General features: G+C 37.1%; 1 protein-coding gene across 1 annotated transcript in view; it reads left to right on the top strand.

Annotated features, from left to right (window-relative positions):
• TRMT11 (tRNA methyltransferase 11) overlaps window positions 1-11022 on the top strand; it is a gene marked incomplete at its 3' end in the record, with an annotated part of 12373 nt that extends 1351 nt beyond the window's left edge. The window contains 6 exon segments of the mRNA XM_006143800.3: window positions 3983-4048; window positions 6830-6903; window positions 9091-9172; window positions 9261-9353; window positions 9858-9992; window positions 10866-11022. Coding sequence (XP_006143862.2) covers window positions 3983-4048; window positions 6830-6903; window positions 9091-9172; window positions 9261-9353; window positions 9858-9992; window positions 10866-11022 — 607 coding nt within the window.
• Between the last annotated feature and the right edge of the window lie 1893 nt (window positions 11023-12915).

The following is a 12915-nucleotide window of genomic DNA, read 5'->3' as shown; positions in this document are numbered from 1 at the left end:
GAGGGTGTGTGAGAGAGAAGTCTAGGATAGACCACGTCTGCCGGGTATGCGTTTCATTCATTCCTCTGCACGTGTGCCGGTTAGGCAGGTGCATTTGACGGATGCTTTCCCCTCAGGACCCGCTCGTCTAGCGGAGCATAGACATCGGCACACAGCGTAGTGTTTTAAGTCAGAATAGGCGCTTCAAACTCGGTGGAGGAGTTGCTGATGAGGATTAGATGATGGAGAGGTTGAGAAACGGGTTTTATCTATTCATTCCAGAAATGATTTCGGAGTGCATGTAATAGACTGGGCCGAGCTCTGGCAAAACAGCTTCTGCCTTCAAGGACCTTACTATTTAGGGTAAGGGCCGAGAAGACACAAGCATGGGCTTATAGAATAACGCCGGCAAGTGCAGTGATATCGCATAGAGGAATGTGAGTGCATGTAGAAAGGGACTCTAATACACTGGGGCGGGGGCGGTCCGGGGGAGGGGATGTTGACATTTTAGAGGGCTTCAGTGAGGGATGGCACTTAACATAAAGGATGAGTGGAGTTAGCTGGGCCAAGGAGAGAAATAAGTGAATTAGAATTCTTATTACTGCATCATCGGATATGTGGCAGAGAGTGTTAAGAAGAGACCAGGAGAGGTAGGTAAAGGTCAGAAAAATTAAAAGCCTCGAACATCCTGGAGCTTAAAAGGGGAATTAATTGAACAGTTTTAAGACAGCGGTATGAACGATGGATTTGAAAGGAGTAAGATTGAAGTCTAAGACCAGTCAGGAGTTTGCTCAAATAGTCTTCTTAATAGATTAAGAAGCCTTGCCTTTGTGCAAGAGGTTACAGTAAAGGATGAACTCGGAAAATATTTAGTTCAAAATATTTAGTGAGCGAGGACCAGTGAAGAATGATTCCTGGGGTGGATATAGAAGGGTCTCCATTTAAAAGAGAGAACACAGGTAGATACAAGATTTAAATTTCTGTTATGTTGAATTTGATTTGTTTACGTGATATCAGTGCAGCTGAACAGGAGGTGGTAAATAGATGAGTATACATAGTGCCTCATAGAACTGTATAGGCAATAAGTATTTGGGAACCTTCTGTGTATAAAAACTGAGAGGATGAAATTAATCAGAAAGCATCGAGTCAAAAGAGTAAAGAGCCAACCCTAGTTTCCTGGAGGAAATAGTATCTTAATTAAGTCTTAATTGAAAATGATGTTCTGTGAGTGAAGAGGGCTGAAAAGCCCACTTTGATGAGAAACCTAAGTGTAAACACATAGACATGTTGATTGGTAATTAGGAAAGAGAAGGCAATGGGGAAGATAGGTAAGTCAGAATAAGTTGTGAGGCCACAGAAATAAAGAGGGTAAAGTTAAAGTAGGGATTTTGATATTGATATTGTCAAGTTATTCTTTTTTGGTTAGAAAGGAATGAAAATGTGTCCATTGACTCTCGATTAGCAAGTAATTTGTTGGTGAAATTTGCTAGAGCTTTGGTAGAGTTTTAGTGGGAGAAGCCAGATTGCTTGGTTTAGTAGCCTGGGGAAAATGAGGAAGGGGAGCTAGGATAGACTACTCTTAACTAGAGTATAAGAAGGGAAAGTAAGAGATCACTTAACAGTTTGGGGAGAGCCTAGGGTCAAGGGTGGACTCCCTCTATGGAGAGACAGCTTGAGTAGAGGAATAGGTTGAGGGGAAGGACAGAATGGATATAAGAGCTCAGTGGGAGGTGTTCGCCTTTGCGTAGAAGGGGAGATTAGGCAAAAAGAGGGTTAGGATGGGTGTGGGGTAGCTGCTCAAGGGTTTGTTTTCTAGGTATGAATGACTCAAGGGTCTTTTACAAGGGATAGGGGACCAGCAGTGGATGGAGAATTTGAGAAAAATGTAAAATTGAAATAGTCATTTAGTTGACAAAATCAAGAGAAACAATTAAGTAGCGAGGAACACAGGTGCAGGAAACCTGAGTTAGAGATCATGTATTTGTAACTGTGCCAAGATTCTGTGATTTTATTCAGTACTGCTGAGCTCATTGGCTTTATTATGAAGGAATATTATGGCAGTATTAAGGTTTTGAGTTTCTTGAAGGAAATAGTATTTTAATTATTTTTTCTTTTCCCTCCCTCTCTCTCTCTCTCTCTTTTTTTTTTTTTTGCTAGAGGGTGTATGCACTTGCCAGAAAGAGAGAGAGAAAGGAGAAAGCATCTCCCCTATCCTCTATTTCTCCTTTCTTTTAGGATTTTAGGCATGCATACACATGTGCTCAGTATGTTTCTTAAGACTTTGAGTCTGGGCTTTCAGTAGCATGATTGGCCATGTGGGATCCAGCTGCCTTAACCACCAGGCCATGGGGTCCCCCAGAGATAATATTTTAATTAGGTCTTAATTGATAAAGGGGATGTTCTGCCAGTGAAAAGGACTAGAAAGCCCTCTAAAATAAAAGGTGGTTAGGCTGGGGTCTTTAGAATAACATCCCTAGTACATAATGATTTTAACAGTTTCTGCCCTCTTGAATTCTTAGTGTCTTACTCTGGTGCCAGTTTAATCTTTCAGAAGCTCAGTTCTGTTATTTTCTCTGTGTCCGAAGACTAAAACTCCTTAGTCTGCAAGAGACCTCCAGTTGGATTTTGCTACATTGGGATCCTCCCCTAAGTCTTCTGGCCAGCCAAGATTGTACACTGGCATGCGAGCATGTTTCCGTCATGAAATCTGAACCCCTGGTCTTCCCATGTGACAAGTCAACCTGAAATCTGAACCCCTGGTCTTCCCATGTGACTCCAGTATAGTGCAGTAGCCTGTGCCACTGTAGCTGAGCCTCTTCTAATACTAAGAACTTTTTTTTAATTGCCAGAGGGTGCATGTGCTCATCAGAGAGAGAGAGAGAGAGAGAAAGAGACAGACAAACACCTTTTGCACTTCCCTCCAATGGGGTATAGTTACTTTGCAACACCTTCTTCAGTTCTCCATCTGCTTGGGATTTTGAACATGTATGCATACCTGCCTGGAATGCTTTCAGAACTACTGGGATGAGAATTTGAACCACGGTCAGCCATGTGGAAACCAGCTCCTGTCACCACTAGGCTACTGGGTCAACACTTAAGCCCGTCACCACTAGGCTACTGGGTCAACACTTAAGAATTAAGAAAAAAATAAAAGATTTGTTTTATGGACAAAAAATAAAATATGGAAATGGCACCAGTTGCTCAAACCTCCCATTCTTTTTGAGCTTGGCATAGGAAACTTTGTGGTCTGGGTATACTTTTTATCAGTGGCCGTGGCTTATGGCAGCTTGGTGTTAATGGCTGTCTTCTGGTTGGAAGGAAAGGAATTATAAGCAGGGATGTCTCATTAGGTTACTTTCTTCATACCCAGAAGAGTGGGATTCTTCTACCTGTTTTGTAATATTTGAAAAGATGATTCAGTAGTGGTACAAATCATAAAACTTACATAATCACTTGTGTTTATCAATACAAAGTGATTGCCTCAAATGATATTTATGTTACCTGAACAGATGTCACTTTGAATGCAGATGCATTAAAGTATCTATTGGTTATTTCTCTTTCTAGTTCGGGAACTATCCAGAAAAAGAGGAGGATAACTTAATATACTTGTGCTTAATGAATCCACTGTGATGCTTCCTAGTAAATTATTTCTTTTACAAACACCTTCAATAATTTAATTACTTCATAGACTGATTGATTGCCATATTTATTAATCTGTCATTTCTGTAATCATTTTTTTTTCCTTTTCAAAACCAAGGCATTTTCTAATCAAGTCAAGAACTCTCCTTCTGTCTAAAATTTCCCAGAAATTACCTAACTATGGTTGGTTATTATGGTAAAAGTTTTTCAGAATTTGAAGTTGTAATTGGCACTTAAACTTAAATACCTCAGGTAGATTATCAGCCTGCTCTTTTTTAGCTCTTAATTGTATTACCTGTTTCTCTTAGTAGACTTTGAGTTCCCTGTATTAAAATGTATTCTTTCTGTAATATTTTTAATGTAGGAAATAAAATCGTTGCTTTCACTTTTTGGAGGTCAGTTCACCAGCAGTCAGGATACTTATGGCAAGGTAAGTATACGATGTAGTGTATTTATAATTAGAACTTTGGGTCTGAGGAGGACTGCCATTTTAAGTTTATATTTGTGTACTTAATTGTATCTGTCTCTTTTCTTTCTTTCTTTCTTTTTCTAAATATTTTTTTGCCATAGAGTACGTATGCTTAGTGGAGAGAGAGAGACGCAAGACAAAGCAGGAAAGTGAGAAATCATCCTCCAGAGGAGATGGCCGTGCCATAATCCCTTCTCCTCCATTCTTTTCTTGGGATTTTGGCCTCACAAGCACACACCCCCCCAATATGATTTTTCAAGCTGCAGGATCTAGGATTTTAACTGCTGCCATGTGGAAGTACGGCACCTTAACCACCACACCAAATGCTGGCCCCTTAGATCTGTTTCTATAGGCAATGAAATAAAAATAATATTTTGGGAAAAATTGTGACTTTGGACAGTAATTTAGATTTGCTTCCAGTATTCATTTATTTTATTAGTTTTAAATTTTTTTTAAAAAAATTTTTTTCTTCCATGAACGAGTGGGACAGACAGATGGAGACAGACAGAGAGACAGCATCCCCAACAGTGTCTTGATACTGCCATTTACTCCCAGCTTTTGCCAGCCCTGGGTCATGGGGCACGCACGTGTCCAGTGTACTTGGGGAGGTCTCTGAATGTGAACCACAAACTTTCCCATGTGGATGAGCTTCCCAGAGCATCACATTTGACCACTGCATCACTGGCCCCAATTTTTAATTTTTATTAATTCAGCAGTTGTACCAGAATTTGTCCTGTCATTGAAAAAAGGGCCCTTTAATGAATGCTACACACACACATATATATAAATATAAAATTAGATTCTAGCTTGATTTTAGGCTTATATTGGGAATCATTTTAAAGTGAAATTCTGCACTGTATAAAATTGCGAATTTATGACCTTTGTATTTTGTATGTGTAGTTTATTAATGTATTAGAAAAGTCTGGAAAATAGAAAAAGAAACATTCATGATTCTTCCTCCTTGACATGACTTATGATTTGGGGATATTGCCTTCCAGTCTTTTTTCTCACGTACTCGTTTTCCCTCCTCAGTGATACTTCTTTTCATGTAGTTCTGCCGTCTGTCCTTTTCACTTGATAGTATTAATATAGGCACATGGTGATACTTAGCCTTCATCACTAACACAGCTTCATGATATTTTTCCATTGAGCAGCCCTACCATAATTTATCTAATTTCATTTCCTTTAGGTTGTTTTTTCATTTCCTTTAGGTTACATATTTTTTAATAGAAATAATAGCAAGGTGACAATCTTTCTTGTTTGGATTATTTGGAGTTTTTCTGTAGGGCAGTATAAATATTAGAAGAACTGGGTATGACAGGGAGGACTTCTTGCAAACGATGAGAACATTTAAGTTGAAAGTCTCCTGGTGTTAGACTTCTATTTTGGAGTGATTTTCATTATTGAAAAGAGAACAGAAGGAAGGAGAGAGTGTAGATATAATTGGGCGGGGTGATGAGCTGAAGCCAGGCTCCTGCTAAGTTTTTGTGTTCTTGCAAGAGGTTATCTGGGTGGAGATTACCAGTGCCAGTGACAGGATGCATAAGCCCTACCAGCATCTATAATCCTGGATGTTAAGACAGGGCATTAAAGGGCCAGCAGGTGGCCTGGTGGTTAAGGTGCTGGATTCCCACATGGCCGACCATATTTGAGTCCCAACCTGGCAGCCTGAAAATCACATGCATGCGGGAACCAGCAGTTAGCATAATGGCTATGTTGCTGGACTCCCACGTCGTCAATTGCGGTTCACGTCTTGAACCCGGTGGCTTAAAACTCACGCCGGGCGCGTGTGCGTGCGTGCCCAAGATCCCGAGAGGAGAATGGAGGAGAAGCAATTGTGGCGTGACCATCCTCCCTGGGGGGTGATTTCTTGCTTTCTGTCTCTAATGTCTCTCTCTGTCTGGCGAGTGCACACGCCCTATAGCGAAAATCTCTCTCAAAAAAAAAAAAAATCACATGCATGTATGTATGCCCCAAACCCATAGAGCAGAATTGAGGAGAGTTTTCGCCCCTCTAGGGGGTGATTTCTCTCTCTCTCTCTCTCTTTCTCTCTCTGTCTCTCTCCAGTGAGTGTATGTGGTGACATATGGCAAAACCCTTAAAAAAAAAAAAAAAAAAAGAAAGAAAGAAAATGAAAAAGAGGATTGAGAGAAAACCCCCAATGCACTTGGAGCTTTCTTTCCATAGGGGGAAAAATAAAATTAATGAAAGTTAATGATAACTGGTATCATTAACTTATTTTCCATTATTATTTCAGAAGGCCTCTTCTTTGTCCCTGAGGTATCCACAATTACCTTGAAAAAGAAGGCTCATTTAATAACTAGGGTAATATTACCTAGCAGTTAAAAATAAAATAATTATGAGGAATGATTAGCAATGATAAAAATTCCAAGACTTTACTTTGGGATAATTGTATGCACTCATTCTTTTCATGAAAATACATAAATGGACAAATACAAAATTGAGTTAAACTTTAAATACATTTAAATTTAATTTGCTGATCCTTTTGTTTGTAGAGTCATTTATAAATTATATTATTCTAACTGTATTATCCTAACAGGTTACCTATTAAAATAATTCACTTTTTTACGATTAAGGTAATTTTAATTTTGTTTAGAGTTAGATCAGATAGTCTTACATAAAAGCAGCAAATAGGAATTTCTCTTCATTAATTTCTTTCAAAAAAGCATGTAAGGCCATGTAGCCATTTAGAAATAAGTTGCGTTTTGTTATTTCTTCCAGTCTCCATTTTGGATTCTAAGCATTCCTTCTGAAGATATTGCAAGAAACTTAATGAAACGGACAGTATGTGCCAAGTAAGAGAAACTTACCATGTCTTGTGCGTGAGTGAGTGTACGTGTGCTTCTGTAATTATTCAGGCCTGGTTTTGCTAGGTGGAAAGCGGAAGTGGTTGGTTGTGGAGGGAGCTCAGTTTAGCTTGCAGTAACTTGCATTTGCCACTGGATGGTGGTGGTAGAACAGAGGAAAGTTAATCTGCTGACCAAGGGAGCAAAAGAGTCTCACTTGAAAAAGAAATGTAGAAGCACTTGCTATTGGGTAATTTTTTCAAACTTCTGTGTTAAGCAGCAGTATAGTATAAGGTGTAAAATACTATGTTCTCTTGATAGATACCACATTTAATTATCACTAAAGTTTGAAAATCCCAAAACAATTTTTTATAAATGGTTGTTAATTGATGAGCAGATTAGTAAGTGTAAGATGAAGATGTTTTACTATTAGCGATTATCAGATCTTGGTATGAATTAATATAATGACACTATTCGTTGTTTGTCTTGAGTATCTACATTTTATTGTAGCTATTTTTATTGTATTTTTTTCCTTTTCTTTATTTCTTGTCACACCCCCACTATTAGAAAATGTTCTGTCATAGGCTTTAAAAAATTAAACTGTATTTTCAACTAGCATCTTAAAGACTGATCTTGCTTGTGTTATCCTTGGGCTGCTTTTAATTCCTAAACATTTAGGCAAGTTGCTGAAAACTTTCTTTTCCTTCGAAATTATAATAATGCAATGCAAGTAAGAATGCACATATATGTCATTTTATTAACATGGCTAGCAGTGCTTTATAGTGCCATATGTAATTGTTGTATTACTGAACTGGCTACAACCCCATATTTAGTTAATTTCATCCTATTGAGAACTACCTGCAGCTGTAAATCTCATTTCTTAAACTGAAGCTTGTTAATGTTAGGTCTTTTTTATTAAATAGATATTGCTAGAAGATGGAAACATAACTAAAAAAACTGCTTTGAATAATTATTATTGTAGATTAGTATATTAAAATTTATAGCTCTAAGGAGAGTTTGAATTCCAGAGATATGGCTTATTAGGTTTAAAATAGCTAATTGAATACTAAGAAATTTTACACTTTCTTCAAAAATCATATTCTCTGAGGCATTTTTTTTATTAATGGTAAAATTAATAATTGAATAATCTTAGATAATTTATTTGGTCACTTTTTATTCTATTTTTGTCATAGTTGAGGTATACCTTAATAGCTAAGGAAGAGTAGTTTTACTGTAGATGTTTTCTCTCTACAAATTCAATAGACAGAAAAGGAGGAATGTGTTCAAATTCAAAGAGCAAAATTCATAGTGTAATTGTAACAATAATTATACCAGAATGAAAATAGACTTTTATAAGCATAAGTTCAAAACTAACTTTAATTCAAAATTTTTGTGACAGGATACGGTTTTAATGTTAATTTTATTTTCTCTTAATATATCACAAAAAGAGGTTAAAAAAAAATACCTGGGTACCACTTTGTTAGAGCTCACCTTTTATTTTTTTTTTTATAGAGAGAGATTTTTGCTTTAAGGCACATGTGCTCATCAGAGAGACAGAGAGAGACAGCAAGAAATCATCCCCAGGGGGGCATGACCATGCCACAATCCTTTCTCCTCTTAAGATTTTGGGCACATATGCACACTCACCCTATGTGATTTTCCAGCTGCCGGGTCCAGGACTTGAACCATAGTCGACTATGTGGGAATCCAGCGATGGGACCATTACTCAATCCGCTGGTCCCAAGAACTCAACGTTATAAGCGACTTAATTGCTTAATGTTATTAAATAATAGCTAAACATTAATAGTATAATTTTTATCTGGATTTTCTTTTCCTTTTGTTTAATGAAGCCATTGGGAAAAATTAGGTTTTCTATAGCTTTCTACCTTTTTCACTAAAATAACTTAAGTGACTTTATTGCATTATTTGTTCTATAACAGTATAAAAATTTAATGATGAAAACTTGGAAAAATCCTGACTTATTTTGAATTTTCCTCTTTCTATGTAAAGTTAAACTTCTATGTGTGGTTTGGACTTAGTTATTTGTTTTTAGGATATGTATTTTTCATTCATAGCTAAGAAGACATAGGCACTGTTTTAGCAGAGCAGGTGTAAAGATCTAGTAAGATAACGGTTAGATATTACTGTGTGAACTAAGACTGTTACTGAGGTTAGTATCCACCATTTATTTCCCAGGTCTATATTTGAACTGTGGGGTCATGGAAAGTCTCCCGAGGAGCTGTACAGTTCTCTTAAAAATTACCCCGTGGAGAAGATGGTGAGTAGTGAAATGTGTTTTTATACAGACATATGTGTAGATTTTCTAGAATTACAAAGCCTAAAAAACTTACCTGCTTTTGTTTCAGGTTCCATTTCTACATTCAGAATCTACTTATAAAATAAAGATTCACACATTCAATAAAACACTGACACAAGAAGAAAAAGTCAAACGAATAGATGTAAGTGAATTTAACAAAAACAAAAAATCCTATAGGATTATTGTACTCTAGGTATTGTTTATTTATAAGAATACCTTTTTATTTAAAGAGAGATTTTTACTATAGGGTGTGTCTGCTCACTAGTGAGACGGGTGGTAAACAGAGAGACAGAAAGCGAGAAATTACCCCTGGGGTATGGCCATGCTGCAGTCCCTTCTCCTCCATTCTTCTCTCGGGATTTTGGGCACATGTGCACACATAGCCAGCGTGAATTTTAAGCCTCTGGGCCTGGGACTCAAACTATGGTCAACCACATGGGAATCTAGTGTTATAAACTTTATGCCATCTGCTGGTCCTAATATGTAAGAGTACCCAGTATCTCTTAAGTGTTTATTTTTACCACACTTTGTGCTAAGCACTTTTTATGTTTATCTTATTTAATGCTGACAACAGACTTACAGTGTAGGTCTTATCAAAAAGCACTATTTTTGCCAATAATACATTAAAATTACTTTTATTTTTCAGGCACTTGAATTTCTGCCATTTGAAGGAAAAGTGAATTTAAAGAAGCCACAACATATATTCTCTATTTTGGAAGATTATGGTTTGGACCCAAATTGTATCCCTGAGAATCCACATAATATTTATTTTGGTAGATGGGTACGCATTTGTTCTTTTACCTGCTTCAGTTTATTTCTTTAAAAGCTTAAAGTTTAGCTTTCATATTTGACTCTTTATAGGTAGAACTTCAAGGCAACTGACAGAGTCAGAACTACTAAATGGATTAAAATTGGTGAAGAGTATGTGATTGTGTTGTTTCCAGAGATTCCTATGAAGTGCAAGCAGCTTATTAAATGTAGGGCCCAGAGAGGAGGTGATATAATATAAAACTTGTCAGAAAATCTGGACTATTTTTTTTTTGAATGAAGCAGAGAAATGGCAAGAGTGATGTCATGGTTGAGGTATCTCATTTGTGGGAATCTCCAGTCTAGGTCTTTCACTCTGAAAATAAGTAGAATTAGTGTAGAGCAGTTCTGCGTATGCCCCTGAGGCTGTAAGTGGGTGACCACAAGCTGTGACTTATGTTACAGATTATTGTTATTTCGGAGGAAAAAAGAGATGAGAAAAGCTTACCTATCACCAGTCCCTGAAAAAATTGCATTCAGATCCAATTCATATTTGGTTTGAGAAGACAAAATAAATGGAAAGACATTAAGAACTCAAAGATACTGCCTGTCGCCACCTCAATCACATAGTCTTACATAAAAGCAGCAAATAGGAATTTCTCTTCATTAATTTCTTTCAAAAAAGCATGTAAGGCCATGTAGCCATTTAGAAATAAGTTGCGTTTTGTTATTTCTTCCAGTCTCCATTTTGGATTCTAAGCATTCCTTCTAAATGTGTTCTAAACACATTTAGAGTAGTAGTAAGGAGTACATTCTCATCAACATGATACCATGGTTTTATTGTGAATGCTTTATTTTCAGCCTGTTCTGTATGAGTATACTGACTTGAAAACTATCTCTGACCTAGATTGCAGATGGACAGAGAGAGCTTATTGAGTCATACAGTGTCAAAAGGAGACATTTTATTGGAAATACAAGCATGGATGCTGGTTTATCGTTCATCATGGCCAACCATGGAAAAGTGAAAGAAAATGATATTGTGTTTGATCCATTTGTTGGAACAGGTATCTGATTTAACTGTTAAGGCAGTACAGAGATGTTGCTTGTTTGTATTAGGGAAGGTGATAGTAATATTGTTCCTAAAAGATTAAATGGAGAGAATAATCTAATAATTATCATGAGATGATAGCTAGAAATAGCAATATAATTGTGTAAGAGCCAGTATTTAATACTTGTGCCGCTTCAAACATGATGCTTATGCTGATGCTGATAGAATTTTGTAGGTTTTACTCCAAGTAAACTACTAGGAGGGAGCAGTTTACCTATTTTTAATTTTGTTTTAAAAGCATAAACTTTTAATGCCATACAGTGTAGAATGCAAAGCTATATGATTTACTTAAATAGGGAAACTCTTGGGGGGAGTGAGACAAACTTAAATAAAAGGACTAAAAGTGGTTCATAGTTTAAAATCGTTAATGTATCTTTGACTTGGTTTGTGGAAGATTAGAAGTAAGTGTGGAAATAAGAGAAGTGACTGAGAATCAGTGGGCTAGATCGTGGCTGCTATGGCTCTAACCTGGGTTCTGTATGCACTTCATAGAGATGCCTTATTCATTAACTTTGTGTGCAAGTCCTGAATCTCCAGTTTACTTTCTTGGAGTTTGTGAAGACTTTATCCATCTTCACCTGTTTTTTTCTTGATCTTGCCCATACCCAGGGAGTAGTCATATTTAGGTTTGCCTGGCTAAAGCCATTGTGGTTAGATTCCCTTGGAACAAATTACGCTTGTCTTTGGAGTCTCTATCCTTTACCAATCGTTTCCCATCAGACACTTTGTAAACAGCGTTGTTACAGTTGCTAACATTTGTTGAATACAGAAATGTTTCAAGTCCTATGCTATGTTCTCTCATGTTACTATCTAATTTAACTTAATTCTCACAACACCTAGCGTAGAGATAATTTTTTAATATCTTCTTAAAGACATGATGACACAGAGGGTACATGGCTTCACTAAGATTATATGGCGTTTAAGTTTCAAAGGGTTCAAACTCAAGCACTCCAACTCCAGTGCTCATGCTTCTTTAAAAAAAAAAAAAAGTTTACTTCTTCCTTTAGAGAGAGTGTCACCCCTGACAGGGTCTCTACTCCAAGAAACACTCTCACCTTAGCCACAATCTGGCATCTTCAGGTAGTTTCCCAGGACACAAACTCAGGACTTTTCCACATGGGTCCTACTTGTGGCACAGCTTTGACACCACTTGGCCCCAGAGCTTACGGTCTTAACTACTTCATGGAGATGTCTCTCTGCATCAGGATCTGTCAGCTATTAGATCATAAACTAACCCAAGGAATGTGATTACACATGATTAGGGAGAAATAGTGTCAAGGTTCAGAGATTTCTAACAAACACTTCCTGTGTTTGTTTTCAGTATTGCACCTCACTTTTCTCTACCAGTGTCTCCATATATCCTACCTCCAACATACTACTAATTTCTTCCTATCCTTATCATCCTAATACCTCTCCCAACCTCCTCAACTTCTTATTGGAAATTATACCCAACTCACAGAAAAGTTTCAAGAATAAAAATATAACAGAGACTATCCATATATCCTTAACTCAGCTTAGATTATTAACATTTGACCTCAAATGCTGTATCCTTTGTTCTGTTTATGTTTATATACCTAATATTTTTTCCTGCACCATTTGAAAGTTGCATCCATCACATCCTTTTACCTCCTCAAATTCTGCAATGTTTATTTCTTAGGAATAAGGATATATTCACTTATAAAATCACAGTACAGTTTTCAATGTTAGTAAATGTAGTACTAATACACCTTTAACATGATATTTCTTTTTTTTTGGAGAGGTTTTTCGCTATAGGGCGCGTGCGCTTGCCAAACAGACAGAGAGAGATAGAGAGACAGAAAGCGAGAAATCACTCCCCAGGGGGGATGGC

Source organism: Tupaia chinensis, unplaced genomic scaffold (assembly GCF_000334495.1).
Source record: "Tupaia chinensis unplaced genomic scaffold, TupChi_1.0 Scaffold000106_1, whole genome shotgun sequence".
Taxonomy (NCBI): domain Eukaryota; kingdom Metazoa; phylum Chordata; class Mammalia; order Scandentia; family Tupaiidae; genus Tupaia; species Tupaia belangeri.
The sequence above is the reverse complement of the archived record's forward strand: the minus strand, read 5'-3'. Positions and strand labels throughout refer to the sequence as shown.